Consider the following 18231-nt stretch of genomic DNA (forward strand, 5'->3'; position numbering starts at 1 on the left):
TCAGAGCAGCCTCTGAGCCTCTTGCTCCGACTCCAGTAGGCTGAGCACATTGCCCTAATGCACGGGGCCTTTTATACTTCGAATGATGGAGCTGCTCACATTGCCATGAATTCTATATGAACCAGCATGACCGTCACTGCAAACCAGTCCTGCCCAGTTCCTTGGTGACCCTGGCAAGCTTAATGGGCTGCACACAGCTTGTGTCTGTGGTGGCAGCGATTGGCAGGATAGCTATTGTTTGTTGATTTTTTGGTGGTGGCCGTTCTGACCAATGTGAAGTGATACTTCATTGTAGTTTTGAGTTTCATTGCTCCAATAATTAGTAATGTCGAACATCTTTTCAGGTGCTTTTTGGTCACCTGTTGGGTATTATTGGGTCTTCCCTGGTGTCTCAGACAGTAAAGAATCTTCCTGCAGTGTGGGAGACCTGCGTTCAATCCCTGGGTGGGGAAGATCGCCTGGAGGAGGGTGTGACAACCCACTCCAACATTCTTGCCTGGAGAATCCCATGGATAGAGGAGCCTGGTGGGCTACAGTCCATAGTATCACAAAGAGTCAGACCCAACTGAGCGACTTAGCATGCACACACCCAGGGTGCTATTACCTCTAATCATCTCACAAGGCTTTTCTCTCCACCCTTCAGTAATTTCCTCAGCTGTGGCTGAATATTTGCAGGGATCTTCTGGAGTTCTCTCTGTGTGGCTGACTCCTCTCTGATACTAAGTTCTGCGTGCTTGTGGCTCTGTGTCTTCAACTCAAGGAGTCTGCTGAGCCCTCCTGGGTTTCTCCTAGCACCTCAGGTTCGAATCTCTCTCAAAGCAGTTAAGCTGGGGCAATCATAGGATCCAGTCTCTCAGAAATCATCGTCTTTAGTACCTGAGGTGACTAAAGTACCTCAGTACTTTAGTACTGAGGGCCAATGTCTAAAAAACCGTTGTTTCATATATTTGATGCTTTTGTTGCTGCTGTGGTTTGTCTGTTTCAGGAGGGAGGCTCCATCTGATCTCTGTTACTCCATCTTTCTAGGGTGCTAGGGGTGCTAAGTTGCTTCAGTTGTGTCCAACTCCTTGTGACTGCCAGGCTCCCCTGTCCAATGAATTTTCCTGGTGAGAATACTGGAGTGCGTTGCCATTTCCTTTTCCAGGGGATCCTCCTGACTCAGGGATGGAACCCATGTCCTTTACATCTCCTGCACTGGCAGGCAGGTTCTTTACCACTAGCGCCACCTGGGAAGCCCTCTCTAACAGGCATTTATTAAAAACTTAATGGGCTTCAAATTAATGGGCAGGTGGTAAAGAATACACCTGCCAATGTAGGAGATGCAAGAGACATGGGTTCAGTTCCTGGGTAGAGAAGATGCCCTGGAGGAGAAACTGGCAACTCTCTCCAGTATCATTGCCTGGAAAATTTTGTGGACAGAGGAGCCTGGTGGGCTACAGTCCATGGGATCACAAACAGTCAGACACGACTGAGCACATGGACATGACTGAGCGCACACACACACACACACACACACACACACACTCAACATGTTCAAAAGAGGATTCATGTTTTTATATCAAATCTCCTCCCCTTGTAATCTTCTGCATCTAGTTGACTTCTTTCCTTTTCTCATCCTTCTGTCTCCAATATTTACTCCATCAGGAAATATTTTGGCTCTCTGCAAATTTTGACTATTTTGTATCACCTCCACTAAATCTACCTGGTCTGAGTTATCATCAGTTCTTGCCTGGGTTACCATAATTGGTAGCCAGTTACTCCTAACTGGTCCCTTTCATGCTCCCCGCCCCGCCCCCCGCCCCCGTATATAGTCTGGCCACAATCCAGAAGCCAGAATAAGCCTTTCAAACTGAGTTTGTATCACTGAGCTCTGTTTTGGGTGTCTTTGTAAGTCCCTAATGGAGCCAGCATGTTCTTGCCTCAGGGCCTTTGCCCTGGCCATTCCCTCTTCCCGAATGTTTTTCCCCTAGGGCTTCCCAGGTGGCGTTAGTGGTGAAAAACCTGCCTGCCAATGCAGGAGACGTAAAGGATGTGGGTTCCATCCCTGGGTCAGCAGGATCCCCTGGAGAAGGAAATGGCAACCCACTCCAGTATTCTTGCCAGGAAAATCCCTTGGACAGAGGAGCCTGGTGGTTGCAAAGAGTCGGACACGACTGAAGCGACTTAGCACCCTAGCACCTGAAGGCTCTGAATATCTGAATTTTTTCAGTCTTTGCTAAATATAAGCTTTCTCAATGAGGTTATTTCCTTAAACCTTTCAAAAATTAAAAATATTGTAATACAGCTCTGAGAGTTGGAGCATAAAGAAAGCTGAGCTCTGAAGAATTGATCCTTTTGAACTGTGGTGTTGGAGAAGACTCTTGAGAGTCCCTGGGACAGCAAGGAGATCGAACCAGTCAATCCTAAAGGAAATCAGTCCAGAATATCATTGGAAAGACTGATGCTGAAGCTGAAGCTCCAGTACTTTGGCTACCTGATGCAAAGAACTGACTCCTTAGAAAACACCCTGATGCTGGGAAAGATTGAAGGTGGGAGGAGAAGGGGATGACAGAGGATGAGATGGTTGGATGACATCACCGACTCAATGGACATGAATTTGAGAAAGCTCAGGAGTTGGTGATGGACGGGGAAGCCTGGTATGCTGCAGTCCATGGGGTCGTGAAGAGTTGGACACTGCTGAGCAACTGAACTGAACTGAATACAGCTCTGTCTTTGCTTTTGGAACATCTTCCTGTTGTTGTTTAGTCACTAAGTCGTGTCCAACTCTTTACAACCCCATGAACTGTAGCCTGCCAGGCTCCTTTGTCCATGGGATTTTCCAGGCAAGAATATTGGAGTTGGTTGCTATATCCATTTCCAGGGGATCTTCCTGACCCAGGGAAGGAACCCACATCACCTGCATTGGCAGGTAGGTTCTTTACCACAGAGTCACCTGGGAAGCCTGGGTAAAACACCCACATGGCTCAAAATTGGGAAGATCAAAAGAGAATACAGTGGTAACTTTTCTTTTCACTACTATCTTCCCCCAGAAACCACCACTGTTTCTTATTTAACCTTCCAGTGATATTTTATACATATAAAAGCAATATATAACTACTCTTTTTAAAATACAAATGGTAATATTTTATTACACTGTTCTGCTTCTTACTTTTTTCATTTATCTGTCTTAGAGATTGAATGACTGTGTTGTATTCCATTATTTGGATATTCCATAATTTGCTTGAAACTTTGGTACTAGAACTTTCAGAATTCAGGATTCTAATACTTTGCTATAACCAACAATGCTGGAGTGTCTACCCTTGTACTTAGGTCATTTATCTCATATATGAAAATATCTGTGGGAAAAATTCTTGGAGGTGGAATTGTGGGGTCAAAGGAATGTGCCTTTGTAACTTTGATTGCATGTTAGCAAATTGCTCTCTATAGAGTTTGTAACAATTTACATTCCAAACAAAACAAAACAAAAAAACCCCAAAAAACCAAAACAATGCATGAGTGACTGTCTTCTCTATGTCTTCACCAATATACTATATTACTGGTAAATCTTATTGGTAAAAAAAGTGGCATCTTAATTTAAATATATTCCTTTTTATGAGTTAGGTTAATCCCAAAAGTCCAAAAGCAATTTGTACTTTTTTTCTGTTAATTGCCTATTCACAGAATATTGGTTTTGTCCTTATTTTTCTATTCTGTGCCCTTGAAGAATAAGATGCACATGACTTTGGGGGAAGAGAGTGGGAACCAGGAAGGTCAGAGCAGTCACTGAATTCTCCTGAGATCACATAAGATAATTACAATAAGGACCAGGGACTCAGAATCTTAAATTTGCCAAGAATCTTAGAAATAACATACAACTGAAATTTTTTAGATCTAGTTTTAGTTTTTACCATTTTCATCTCCACCCACTGCACTCCTATCTCCATCAGAATCCTGAAAGTGTTTCACTTCTAAAAACATTTCTAAACATTAAAAAAACTGCAATCAGCATATACTCTTCAAACGTAGCCCACGCCACTTGTGTATGCTTTCACGTAGACTCCATGAGAAAACGTTTTCTTTTCATTTTCACCTACAGTAGTCTACAATCCTGACATCTAAAATGCTCTTAAAAACAGAAAGTGTTTTAACAAGTTTGACACCAAAACTTATTTAGTGGCAAAACCTGACAGTAACTGATAGGTAACTATCCAGAGTGTTTATCTATCACACTTACTATGACTATTCAAATGTTTTTTCAGAAGAGTTGTTCTTCTTTTTAAAAAATTGGAGTATAGTTGTTTGCAATGTTGTGCTAATTTCTGCTGTATAGCAAAGTGAATCAGCTATATGTATACACATATCCCCTCTTTTTTGAATTTCCTTCTCATTCGGGTCACCACAGAGCATTGAGTAGAGGTCCCTGTGCTATACAAGAGGTTTTCATTAGTTATCTATTTTATACATAATATTAATAGCATACATGTCAATCGCAATCTTCCAATTCATCCCACACGCCCTTTCTTTTTTTCCCATTTATTTTTATTGGTTGGAGGCTAATTACTTTACAATATTATAGTGGTTTTTGCCATACATTGACATGAATCAGCCATGGATTTACATGTGTTCCCCATCCCGATCCCCCCTCTCATCTCCCTCTCCACCCCATCCCTCTGGGTCATCCCAGTGCACCAGGCCCGAGCACTTGTCTCATGCATCCAACCTGGGCTGTTGATCTGTTTCACCCTTGATAATGTACATGTTTCGATGCTGTTCTCTCAGAACATCCCACCCTCGCCTTCTCCCACAGAGTCCAAAAGTCTGTTCTGTACATCTGTGTCTCTTTTTCTGTTTTGCATATAAGGTTATCATTACCATCTTTCTAAATTCCATATATATGCGTCAGTATACTGTATTGATCTTTATCTTTCTGGCTTACTTCACTCTGTATAATGGGCTCCAGTTTCATCCATCTCATTAGAACTGATTCAAATGAATTCCTTTTAATGGCTGAGTAATATTCCATGGTGTATATGTACCACAACTTCCTTATCCATTCGTCTGCTGATGGGCATCTAGGTTGCTTCCATGTCCTGGCTATTATAAACAGAGCTCCAATGAACACTGGGGTGCGCGTGTCTCTTTCAGATCTGGTTTCCTCGGCCCACACCCCCTTTCTCACCCTGCCATCTGTCATGTCCACATGGCTGTTCTCTACATCTGCGTTGCCTCTCCTGCCCTGCAAATAGGTTCATCAGTACCATTTTTCTAGATTCCACATGTATGTGAGAATATATGATATCTGTTTTTCTCTTTCTGACTTACTTCACTTACCTGTTTCTTGCAGGGTGCTGCCCTGGACACTGCTATAATAGGATGGTATTACATTACACAGATGGTATATTGCGTTTCTGAAATCTGTAAAATGTTGAACATTGGAAGGCACTTGGACTTGAGGGTGCCAGATAAGGGATTGTGCACCTACATTTGGACTTACAAACTCGTCATTACTCAGGAATGTTTTAACTCTGCCTTGATCTTTAATTCAGGCCTGTGTGAGTCAGCTCAAGTAAGGTTGTTCAGACAAGTCCAGCAGAGTCAGTTGTGCAATAATCAGTTCAGTTCAGTTCAGGTGCTCAGTTGTGTCCGACTCTTTGTGACCCCATGGACTGCAGCACACCAGGCCTCCCTGTCCACCACCAACTCCCAGAGTTTACTCAAACTCATGTCCATCAAGTTAGTGATGCCATTCAGCCACCTCATCCTCTGTCGTCCCCTTCTCCTCCTGCCTTCAGTCTTTCCCAGCATCAGGGTCTTTTCTCATGAATCAGTTCTTAGCATCACATGGCCAAAGTATTGGAGTTTCAGCTTCAACATCAGTCCTTCCAATGAATATTCAGGACTGATTTCCTTTAGGATGGACTGGTTGGATCTCCTTGCTGTCCAAGGGACTCTCAAGAGTCTTCTCCAACACCACAGTTCAAAAGCATCAATTCTTCGGCGCTCAGCTTTCTTTACAGTCCAACTCTCACATCTACACATGACTACTGGAAAAACCATAGCCTTGACTAGACGGACATTTGTTGGCGAAGTAATGTCTCTGCTTTTTAATACGCTCTCTAGGTTGGTCATAGCTTTTCTTCCAAGGAGCAAGCATGTTTTAATTTCGTGGCTGCAGTCACCATCTGCAGTGATTTTGGAGCCCCCCAAAATAAAGTCTCTCACTGTTTCCTTTGTTTCTCCATCTATTTGCCATGAAGTGATGGGACCAGATGCCATGATGTTAGTTTTCTGAATGTTGAGCTTTAAGCCAACTTTTCCACTTTCCTCTTTCACTTTCATCAAGAGGGTCTTTAGGTCTTCTTTGCTTTCTGCCATAAGGGTGGTGTCATCTGCATATCTGAGGTTATTGATATGTCTCCTGGCAATCTTGATTCCAGCTTGTGCTTCATCCAGCCCAGTATTTCTCGTGATGTACTCTGCATAAAAGTTTAATAAGCAGGGTGACAATATACCTGCAATAATGTCATGATAATATTCTGACATAAGTACTTACATTGTTTATCCCAAGTTTTCAGTCCTTCTCTGGCCTTTAAACATATCTTAAATAATATAAATTATTTGGAAATATTGTTAATGGGATTACCCTGGTTGTCCAGTGGCTAAGACTCTGCACTTCCTCTACAGGGGTACAGGTTCCATTCCTGGTCCAGGAACTAAGACCCCACATGCTGGGAGGTGTGGCCAAAAAGTAAATACATACATATGTAAATAAATGATTAGAAAAAGTACTGTTAGTGACCCAATTTGGGAACAAAAATTTCATACCACTCTTCTCTTAAGGAATATTTAGAGATTGGAAACTGACCTGTTAAAAAAGATCTTGTATCTGCAACTGTTTATGTGGGAAAATAAGGATTTTCTTTGTAGTGTATAATCAAAACAAAAGACAGAGATAAAGTATCTACAACTCTAATGATAAATGTGTGCAGCAACTTAACTATTCCCATTGCGTTCCTATGAAAATATTTTACATGTGATTTCACTAAATATTTTAAAAAATCAATTAATTTTTTTGGCTGTGTTGGGTCTACATTGTTACATGGGCTTCTCCTATTGCCCAGCACAGGCTCTAGAGTACACTGGCTTCAGTAGTTTCAGCTAGAAGTTTGTGGAGTCCAAGTGCACGGACTCAGTTGCTCTGAGGTGTGTGGGATTTTCCCAGAGCAGGGATCGAAACTTTGTCTCCTGCACTGGCAGGCAGACTCTATGGCAGAGCTGCCAGGGAAGCCCTGATGTCACTAAATATACTTATAAATACTGCTTTAAATTCATTTTACACAATGGACTTTCCCATAAAATTTTATTTGGAAGACATTCTATATTCAGTTACACCATGGTATAAAAATGGAAGAGGACAATGATACCTAGAGATGGTGGAATATATCTTGTGCAATTCTTTGGGGAAATAAAGGTGACCTTTGGGTTGTTTCAGGTGAAGAAAGTAGATGGGACTATAGAGAAGAGAATTTATTTCACATGGTGTCTTTCTGCATTAGTGATTTTAATATGGATTCTTAGAAGTTATCAACAACTGGTCAGATAAAAAATTTTTTTTTGTAATACACTCCTCTCTGGACTGACCTAGGCAATCCTGGGCTCAGTCTTCTGCTTCCATCACTTTCTTGATCCAGTCCACGTAGTTGAAGAGATTGGTGTAGAACCCGTACCCTTCACCACACCCGATGCCCCAGGACACGATGCCCGTGGCCACCCAGCGGTCATTTTTCTTATCACTCACTGCAAAGACCCCTCCACTATCCCCTTGGCAGGAATCCTGCCTTGTGGCTGGGTTCCCAGCACAGAACATGTTTTCAGAAAACACATCATTCCTGTTTTTTTGCCGGAGCCAGCGCTCACAAATCTCTCGCCTAGCTACTGGCAGACGGACAAATCTGAGGTTGTGAGAAATTCTCTCCTCCATGATCCCAAAGCCACTGACATAGCCCACGAGACCCGGGTCATAGAGGGTCTCGTTGTCTGGGAGGCAGATGGGCAGGAGGTTGGGGCCTAGGGTGACGCTATTTTCCAGCTCCAGGAGGGCGATGTCCCCCTCAAAATTGTGGGACTCTTCCTGGCGGTAGTCTGGGTGGATTATGACCCTACGGACTGGGTGGTTGGACAGCTTGGTGATATCTTCCACGTTGATGTGGCCCAGGAACACGTCTAAATTGGGGTTGCCCTGTGCCTCGTGGTCCTTGGGGTAGATGGTGTGCGCGGCTGTGACGATCCAGCGGTCCCCCAGCAGTGCGCCACCCCCAGGCCCGTGGATGTTGGTGTAGGCCTGCCAGGGGAAGTTGCCCAGCTTGGCCCTCTGGCCTCCAATGATTCGTTGCCTCTGCTCCACAGGGTGGACTGGCTTCCCGCACACTGGGGAGGAGACAATGGAGGGGCGAGGGGGTGTAGAAAAGTCAGCACCTGGCCACCCGCCTCCCTCCATGGCCTGGCCCCTCCCCTTTGCCCCTCTTTTTAGTTCAGGGCCTTTTCCTCTCTCCCCATCCTCCCCCGCCACCCCTCTCCTCACCCCCCATCTTTGGCATATCGTCAGTCATCTCTCTTCGTTCTTGTTTATTCTTTCCTAGGGCTTTTCTTGCCCTTTTTATTTATTCTTGGTCTCCCATCTGCTCAGTGAAAAGTCCAGGACTGTCAGGACAGGGCCAGCTCTCTGGGTCCCTCTGCCCTTCTCCTGGGGCATCTCCTCTCCTTTTTCCAGATGCCCCATGTCCGTCTTCAGCTTCAGGCTGGACTGTCTCTCTCTTGTCTATGCCACCCCTCCTCTGAGGCCCTGCATGGCTGCCAAGGCCACAGAGGACAGTGGAGGGCTTCCACTCACCTGGCAAACACCGAGGCATCTTCTCTCCTACCAGCTCGTTCTTCCAAATGCCCTGAGCCGTGCAGGTGTACAGCCCTGAGGGGAGAGGGGGCTGAGCTCAGGCTGGGCGGTTGTGGGCGGGGGCCAAGAGCACCAAAGCGAGCACAGAAAGGAGGAGGAACAAAGGGAAAGGTTGGAATACCTGCGGATGGGATACTGAACGTGTGTGTTTTGAAAATCTCCATGTGTGTTTTTGTTTTGATGCTAAATGGAAAAATCAGAATGCTTAACTCGTATTTGTTGTGATCCCTATGTGTGAAAGTTGACACAAAAACTGGAAGGAACTTATCAAGAAGATTTTATCATTATTGCATCTTGGTGCTGGGTAGCGGATGATAGTGGGAGTTATGTTTTCTTGTTTTGTTTTTTGAGGGTGTTTTTTTGGCTCTGCTGTGCAAATCTTAGTTCCCCAACCACGGATTGAACCCGAGCCCTCAGCAGTGAAAACGTGGAGTCCTAATTGCTGGACTGTCAGGGAATTCCCCGTAGCTATGTTTTCTGATTGTGGACAGTGTATCTTGCTTGATGCTCAGCATTTTATCTTATTGACGCACCTTGGTGATGCTTTCAGATATGCATCATTACCCTCCTCCTAGAGACAGGAGGGCTTCCCTGGTGGCTCAGACGGTAAAGAGCCAGCCTGCAGTGCCGGAGACCAGGGTTTGATCTCTGGGTCAGGAAGTACCCTGGAGAAGGGGAAGGCTACCCACTCCAGTATTCTTGCCTGGAGAATCCCATGGACAGAGGAGCCTGGCGGGCTTCAGTCCTTAGGGTCACAAAGAGTCGGACACGACTGAGTGACTAACAATAGCAACAGTAATAGCTTATAAACAAGATTTGTTTTTCTTTTTTGGCATGTTTTAAACCTACAAATCATGTGATTTCTTCCACTAAAAAGTTTTCAAGATACCCACTGATGAGTCTGAAAGCAGTTTAGTAGTGCAAAAAGTCACAACACAGCAACCTGAGAGGGAATGTGGGGAGAGTGCTGAGGAAACCCCACTGATAAACCTGCAGTGGGGGTGCTGGTGGGGGTGCTAGTGAGGGTGGTGGTGGGGGTGGGGTGAGAGAGAGCTGTTTATAAGATTCAAGTCTTTCATTCAATCAGCTCAAATGTTTCCTTTTCCAACCTTATTAGAAGCCTCCTGGCACCCCTGAAGCCAGTGACTGGGATAAATATCTTAATATTCCCTCCTTGGAGACTCTGTTGAAAGAAATTGCAGAAGATGTTCCAACAAGAGGGAGAAGATGGCCATTTACATGTGTCCTTACCTCGCTCAGACTCGCTTGTGCCGTCTTTGGTGTGCATCTTGTAGAAGGGCTCATCGCAGTAGTACCGGATACCGGCCTCGTAGGTATTCACCCCTTCTCTGGTGATGTAATTGAAGGCCCCGTTGGGCAGGCTTCGGGGCCGCCCGCAGTTCTTGACTTGGAGAGAACACAGGGCCACGTGAGAGCTGAGGACTGTACCGGAACTTCAGTGGGAGGGGTGGGAACCCACTGAACATGCTGAGAGCCTTCGGGAGATATGGTCACTGGGGGCTTTCATGATGCATGAGAATTGGATGGGATAAAACTCAGTTCTGGGCAGAGCCCCTCATCTGCAGAGATGAAGGCCGACTGGTTCCCAGTGGGCTGGAGCCTTCAAAGGACAAGTCAGGGGAATGGCTTTTGGGGGGCGATGCTTAGGCCCGACCCTCTTCCCTTCTCCTGGGGGGAGACACATGCTTGAGTTGCAACTTACTCCTGCACCTGGGCATGGCTCGGTGCCATGTGCCATCATCCTGGCAGACAGCTGTGAAGGACAGGAGCACCTTGTTGCCCTGTTGGAGCAGAGGTGGAGAAGCCATTAGTACAAGGAGGCCCTGAGGCTCCCTCCTGCCCTTGCCCACAGGGGAGCAGTAAGGATGCAAAGTCAGCTCTCAGCCCTCGAACCTCAACACCTGTGGATGTGGCCCCTGGGCCCCTCTTCCTAGCCGGTCCTCTCAGACCAGACTGACAGATGGGCGCACTGAGCCACACAGCAGGAAGCCAGAACTGGGGACTTGCCCGGTGGTCTAGTAGTTAAGAATCTGTCCTCCAGTGTAGGGGACGTGGGTTTGATCCCTGGTCGAGGAACTAAGATCCCACATGCTGGGGAGCAACTAAGCTTGAATGCCACAGCTACTGAGCCAGCATGCTGACACAGCCAAATAGGTAAATAAATAAATAAATAAATAGTTAAAAAAATATATATCGGAGCTAGGGCTAGTTGTTATACCCAATAATCCCCTCTCTAGACTCTTGGGATTTCAAGAGTTTCCACTGAGGTCCAGTTGAACCCCATAATTTTATTTTTAAAAATATTTATTTATTTATTTATTATTTATTTTGGCTGCTTTGGGTCTTAGTTGTGGCACTCAGGATCTTCGATCTTCATTGTGGGATCTTTAGCTGAGGTGTGTGGGGTCAGGTTTCCCGACCAGGAATCGAACCCAGGCCCCCTGCTTTGGGAGTGCAGAATCTCAGATACTGGAATACCAGGGAAGTCCCTGAACTTCACAGTTTTTAATTAAAAAGCAAACAAGCCACAAGCACAGTTACATGTTCTCTTCATTGAAACAAAAGTCTCTGCCCTGAAGTAGGGCCATGTTTCTTCCCTCTGGACTGCTCAGCCAGGTAAGCCCTGTATGACCCCATTGCCCCCAGACTGCAGGCTTCTCAAGGCTAAGGGTCTTTCCTAAAATGCTAGTGCAGCCCAGCCACCTTCAAGGGGGCTCAAGATGCTGACATATGCTAAGTGCTATCCTAGGCCAGCAGATGGTGGGGACAGGCCAGAAGACAGCACCCTCTGAAATGAAAAGTAACTGGAGAACATGAATGAGTTTTATTAACACCAACAATCATCTCAGATTGTTAGCCCTGGATCAGACTGCAAGAGAATGTGCATAAGAACTAGGATATCTGAGCAAAATGTAAATTATCGTATAGTCTTTCAGGCATGTCCCGACTGTTTTGCAACCCCATGGACTGTAGACTGTCAGGTTCCTCTGTCCGTGGACTTTTCCAGGCAAGAACACTGGGGTGGGTTATCATATCCTTCTTCAGGGGAATCTTCCCCACCCAGGAACTGAACCCATGTCTCCTGCATTGCAGGTGGAGTCTTTACTGCTGAGTCAAATAAAAAGTAAATAATGTGAGATAAACTGTGTGAGTAGGTTTAAAGTTGATGATGTGAATGATAAGTGACGAGGTAAGGGTGCTGGTGGCATAGATGGGGCAGGTTGTAACCTGAACGGCGGGGAGGGGTGTGCCCAGGACCCCCAGTCCTTCCTGGACTAAGCAGTGATCCGGCTGACTCATCTCTATTCAAAGATAAGCTCCATGAAACCTGTGTGAACATGTGTGTTTCTTTTACTGTACCTCCCACATCCAGAACACTGCCTGTCACTGAATCAACACTTAAAATGTTTGTTGGGTGAATTCACCACAACCAACCGAAGGTCTCTTCTCTGATTCAGGGTGGGTCTTCTGAGGGGACCTACTGGACAAAGATGGGATATCCAGTCCCAGGCCCCTGGCCAGGGTAACTCCAACTGTATGGTTCATAAAAATAGCATTTATTTATTTATTTATTATTATTAATTGCCTTCACTGGTTCCTTACTGCTTTCTGTAGTTGTGGTGCACAGGCTTAGGTGCCCTGAGACATGTGGGATCTCAGTTCCCCAACCAGGGGTCATACCCACGCCCCCTGCACCGGAAGGTGGATTCTTAACCACTGGACCACCAGGCAGTCCCGAGAGTAGCATTTTAGTTTCCTGGCTTTTGTGAGATTCACCAGTGGAGCAAACCACATTCTCTCCTGGGTCTGCAAAGCTCTGGACAGGGTGGTGGGTCTGGGGTAAGACCACCGGTGGACATAAACGGAGCCTCTTCTGATTGTTCGATGGAATGCTGACCGATTCATGAATCATCGAGTAAAGCCAGGTAGGTTTTAAAAACAAAAACCGAGAGCCCTGGGGCAAGAGGCAGGGGATTTGTTGCCGGTCCCTGTTGTACAGAATCCCAGTGATGTTGAGTGAGTGAGGTCTCGCTCTTCAGCTCCACCCCCACCTGTTTGGTTCCTCACTGCATAGTGAGTTATAGGGCCAGGTCCCATAGTTCTTAGACTTGGCTGGGCATTAGAATCACCAAGTAACTATAGGTAATCCTGATACCCATGCTCCCCTTCAGACCCATGGACTAGTCTCTAGCAGGGGACTGGACATCAGAATTCTGAAATCCTATTTCTAGTGTGCAGTTAAGTTGGAACAGACTGGGTAACCCTTCCAGCTCAAACATGCTTATGTTTCCATGTGGGGCTGAGCCTCCACAGTCTGTGTGAATTATGCCGGACTCTGGGTCAGCTCCCTCCCCTCGGCCCTGGCTCTTACCTCCACGAGCTCGTAGCCTTTTTTGCAGGTGGCGATGAAATAGTCCCGGTACTGGTATTGAGGCTGCGGGTCCTGAATGATGGTGTATGAGTCCAGGGTCTTGGGCTGGGGGCACTTGATGACTATTACGGAGATCAGAGGGCACGTTTATTTCCGAGCCACTGGCCTCCGTTCTAACTGCCTCATCCTGCCCCCTTTCTGGCCCCTGAGGGGCCCCGGGCAGCCTTACCTTCACTAGTGTAGTGCAGCTTCCAGCCCCGGCTGTCCCCTGACTCGTCCGTGAAGAAGAGCAGGTCCACCGAGTTGCTTTGGGCATCAATGTGCTCGGGCCTTTGCTTTCCACAGAACTCACCAATGTTCCTCCCCTTGACATAGATCTGTGGCGGTGGTGGGGGTGGACAGAGGGAGGGTCATGTCGCCAATTCAGATGCAGGGCTAAGGCAGTGGTGCTGGTGGTGTGGATCCTGCTTGGTGTATGTTTTCAGCTGGAGAGGAGAAAGCCTCCCTAGGACCCACTGGCCAGGAGTGTGCGCTAAGTTGCTCAGTCGAGTCCAACTCTTTGCAACCTTATGGACCGTAGCCTGCCAGGCTCCTCTGTCCATGGAATTCTCCAGGCAAGAATACTGGAGTGGGTTGCCATGACCTCCTCCAGGGGATTTTCCCGACCCAGGGATTGAACCTGAATCTCTTACACCTCCTGCATTGGCAGATGGGTTCTTTACCACTAGAGACACCTGGGAAGCCAGGTGTGTAGGACAACTCATGTGCGACATTGGCCATTTCTGCACCCATTGGCCAGATGGCCCAGTGGGGAGGAGGGATGAGAGGAGACGTGTGGGGATGGGGACGAGAGGATTTCTGGGGGTGGGTTGGCTGTACCTGCAGCTGGTCGTAGGGACAGTGTATTTGCTGGTGGTCATCGATTTCAAAAGGCTCCAGGAATTGGAGGTGGAGGGTGTGGCCCCGCTCTACCCGGATACTGTAGTTGCAGCGCAGGTCGGGGGGGTAGGGTTGGGGGTACTCCAAGCTGGAGATGTAGCCAGAGGGCTCCGTGAACAGCTCGCTGCTGCACTCGGCTGGGAGAGCAGAGCGAGAGCGGGTCACCCAGCGAGCCCCACCTTGCTCAGCCCATGCCTCCTCTGGGACCACCCAGGCAGGACCTCACCCTGGCAGGAACGCCCATCCTGCTGGAGCTCATAGCCTGCACGGCAGGAGCAGAAATAGCCGCCGACGTAGTTGTGGCACAGGTGCTGGCACCGAGGCGGGGCATCCTCCTCAACCGAGTTGAGCTGCAAGGCACATTCGTCCAGGTCTGGAAGAGATTCCGGAAGGAGGGATTCAATCCCACAGAAGCTAGGGTGGGGGGTGGGGGAGGGACCTTTGGAGGCGCTGGTCTCAGTGAGGTCACTCATCAGAGGCCTAAGGACAAGGTTATCTCAGGCCACCTGGAACTCTGGGCCGCTCTGACCCTTTCTGGGACCTGCTCAGTGGGGACAGGACCCCGGGGGATAGCCCTCTCCTAGAAAAAGCTCTCTTGGGAAAAAACAAGAAGGGCTGGCTTCCCAAATCTTTGGATTCAAGAATCTCCCTTTTTGGTCCCCATTCAGTATGAGCCCAGGAGCCCAGCACACCACTCACCCACGGCTTGGTAGTATGCCAGGAAGCCCTTGTAGAACATGATGGTGCCGTTCTCCTCATTGGAGAAGTCCGAGTGGAAGGTCAGCAGCATTTTGTTCCCGTGGGACATGAATTCCTTCCTTCCCGGGGGGTTGCCCAGGGGAGAACCCAGCTGCCCACAGAACCTCCCCATGGTCTTCTTATCAGCAGAAATCTGTGGAGGAGGGACAGGCGGACAAGCTGTTGAGGGGACACATCCCACATGGAAGGTTATGAAGGTCATCCTTCTCTTATCCCAGAGAGGGGATCCCGCCCCCCTCCTCCCCGCCCCGCTGGATGGTCTCCAGCTGCTGTCTACTTGCTGGGCTCTGGCTGTTCCAACTTCCCCAGAGGCCTTTCCTCTGTCTTGCATCCCCATTGACTGACCTTGCACGTTATCCCGTGCCTGGACTCGGCCCTCCCTTTTTATGACCCCCAGCTATGAGAAACCTAGACAGCATATTAAAAAGCAAAGAAATCACTTTGCTGAGAAAGGTACGTCTAGTCAAAGCTATGACGTTTCCAGTAGTCATGTATGGATGTGAGAGTTGGACCACAAAGAAGGTTGGGTGCTGAAAAACCGATGCTTTCAAATTGTGGTGCTGGAGAAGACTCTTGAGAGTCCCTTGGACAGCAAATAGATCAAACCCAGTCAGTCCTAAAGGAAATCAACTCTGATTATTCACTAGAAGGACTGATGCTAAAGCTCAAGCTCCAATACTTTGGCTACCTAATATGAAAAGCTGACTCATGGAATTGTCCTTGATACTGGGCAAGATAGAAGGCAGGAGGAGAAGCGATGACAGAGGATAAGATGGTTGGATGACATCACTGACTCAATAGATGAATTCAAGCAAACTCGGAGACATGCTGAAGGACAGGGAAGCCTGGTGTGCTGCAGTCCATGGGGTTGCAGAGAGTCTGACACGACTTAGTGACTGAACAACAACGTGTGTCAGACCTTTCTTTACCCCCATCTCTTCCTGTGTCCACCTCCCACTGGAATCCTGGTCGCCTCTACCTGGTTTCTATCATTCCTTCATCCCTAGAGCCTGGATGATCTGCTTTACCCTCTGTCCTGTCCTTCCACCTTGTCTTGGTTAACCCATTCCTGTCCAGCCATGACTCCTGACATTCAGCTGAATGTGAGCATCCAGGACCCGCCGGCTTAGCAAGCATCACTGAGCTCCCCTTACCTCTCTTCCTTCACAGATTCCTTAGCTCCTGCAAAGCAGAAGACGTCCCCCTCCTACCTCATCCGCACTTTGCCTGCCACCAGGACCCTCCCTACCAGCACTGCTGACATCTCAAGTCCTCTGGGCTCGTAAGATATGGCATTTTCATGGTATTCTTTTATATCCTCCAGGGGATCTCCTGGAAATAGTGTTTATGGGCTCTATCTGAATCCTGAATCAAGAATCTCATTTTGTGTGTGTGTGTGTGCTGTGCAGTGCAATAGGCAGGATCCTAGTTTCCTAACTAAGTTCCCCAGGAATCAAACCTGGGCCCCCTGCCTTGGGAGCACAGAGTCTTAGCCACTGGACCACTGGGGAAGTCTCCAGGAATCTCATTTTTATTGGATGTAGAAAGAGGGACTGGGACGGGGCCCTCGGTCGTGACAGAGGAGAGGGGACTGAGCCCACTGTCCTGGTTGGAGACCACCCTTGAGCCACCACCACACACATGCCGCTTCCCCATGTCCCTGTGTTCCTGGTGAGGAGGCAGCCACGGTGACACTCTCCATGGCAACAGGGAAACCGAGGTATGGAAGTTTCCAAAATCCTCTGGGCAAGTAAGCAGACAGGGAAGGTTTCTGGGGGACTCCTGTGGACAGTGCATTCCCCAAGAGCAAGGCCTGTCCCCTCTCTCTCTTTTTCTCCCCTCTGTGCTCCACGAGGGTCTCTCAGACCAGTGGCCACCCATCTTTGACACCCCTGGACTTCCAGAACCCCACCTGGCCATCAGCTTTTACCAGCTTGGGGCTGTGTCCCCAGGCAGGGTGTGCTATCCAGGCCGGTCAGAACTCGGGTCCCCAGGTTCCAGAGACACTCAGTTCTCCCTCTGCCCACCCCCCTCATCTGCCCCCCTACCTTGACATAGTCATAGAAACAACCTTCCGAAGGTTCCAGGTCAAACTGCCAGAAGACAAGCTTCACCCTGTACCCCGTGGGTACTGTGATCACAGTGGTCCTCTCAAAATTGTTAGGGTAAGGCTTGGGGAACAAAGGGGATGTCACCTCCCCGTAGAGCCTCTGAGGGGTAGGGATGGTGCCTCCAACCCCGTAGAACAGGACCGGCAGCAGGAGGTATAAAAGCCACCTGCCAAAAGAAAAAAGGTATCTGTAGGGCGGGAGGGGTGCAGACCCAAGCTGTTTGGTAGGGGATGGGATTGCCGTACCGCCGGGCATTTTCCTCTCGGTCCATTCTAGATCTCAGGGAGATGTCCTAGGGTGGGTGGGGAGGGTGCAGGGGGGAGGCCGGTCCCTGCAGCTGCTGCACTGGGTGCTCCTCCCCGGGGCAGTGTCCAGTCCAGAGGTCACCACACTCCCCCCACCTCTCTCCCCAGCCTCTTCCTTGCCCTGTTGCATCACTCTGCTCCCCTTCCAGGAATTGGGCTGGCTTGGACCAGTAAACTGAGGGTGAGGGTTTCCAGTCATGGTCTCTGAAATGGCTCCCACACGCTCAGCAAGACCTCTGGGAGAGACCGCCTATGGAAGAGGGTCTCAGGCACAGAGGCTGACTCTCCAGGCTGAGGGACTCCTCCCCACCTCACAGCTCCCTATGAGCTGGAGGAGGAAGGCAGTGTGGCCTCACCTCCTGGGTCTGAGTCTCCTTTCTCCTTGGGAGGAGAGATGGGGCATGCGTTTGTGAGCGTGCATGCGTGTGCACACTGGAGAGATAAGGTGTATGGGGAGGGGCCGGGTGCTCCCACCTCCCTGAGTAAGTCTGGGCACAGGGGGCCCCCCGTGCCCAGGATCATCCCCTCTGGTGTCTCCCTCCTTCCTTGGTCCCCACCAGGCTTACTCACATTTCTCAAGGCCTGTTGTTGGATCTCTGACTCTCGTGACAGCGTCTTCATGCACTCTGGGTGCAGAGAGAGCAGGGTCATGCAAGGGAGGGAAGGGGAAGGGAGGGACTGTGGAGGGGGAAGGGGTGACCATTCCGGGAGGAAGGTTGTAGGGAATGAACTATTTGCATAAACAAAACCAAAAAAGAAAAAAACAATTCTGTTTCGGTTTAGTTTTGGTTGTGA

General features: G+C 48.4%; 1 protein-coding gene and 1 pseudogene across 2 annotated transcripts; both read right to left on the minus strand.

Moving 5' to 3' along the window:
* On the minus strand, nt 1-614 carry LOC133043044 (small ribosomal subunit protein eS28-like; annotated as a pseudogene).
* Nucleotides 615-7322: 6708 nt separating this feature from the next.
* Nucleotides 7323-18161, minus strand: C1R (complement C1r). Of its 2 annotated transcripts, none has more exons than XM_061124848.1 (11): nt 18007-18161; nt 17069-17297; nt 14961-15153; nt 14488-14634; nt 14202-14398; nt 13552-13699; nt 13323-13444; nt 10653-10731; nt 10181-10336; nt 8870-8944; nt 7323-8406 (listed from the first exon to the last, which is right to left on the minus strand). In XM_061124848.1, coding segments are annotated over exons 1-11 (2118 nt in total). In that variant the 5' UTR covers nt 18009-18161; the 3' UTR covers nt 7323-7636. The 2 variants fall into 2 exon arrangements, with proteins under 2 accessions (XP_060980831.1, XP_060980830.1); XM_061124847.1 differs by lacking the exon at nt 18007-18161 and adding an exon at nt 17377-17487.
* Between the last annotated feature and the right edge of the window lie 70 nt (nt 18162-18231).

The sequence above is a fragment of the Dama dama genome, chromosome 22, assembly GCF_033118175.1.
Source record: "Dama dama isolate Ldn47 chromosome 22, ASM3311817v1, whole genome shotgun sequence".
Lineage (NCBI taxonomy): Eukaryota > Metazoa > Chordata > Mammalia > Artiodactyla > Cervidae > Dama > Dama dama.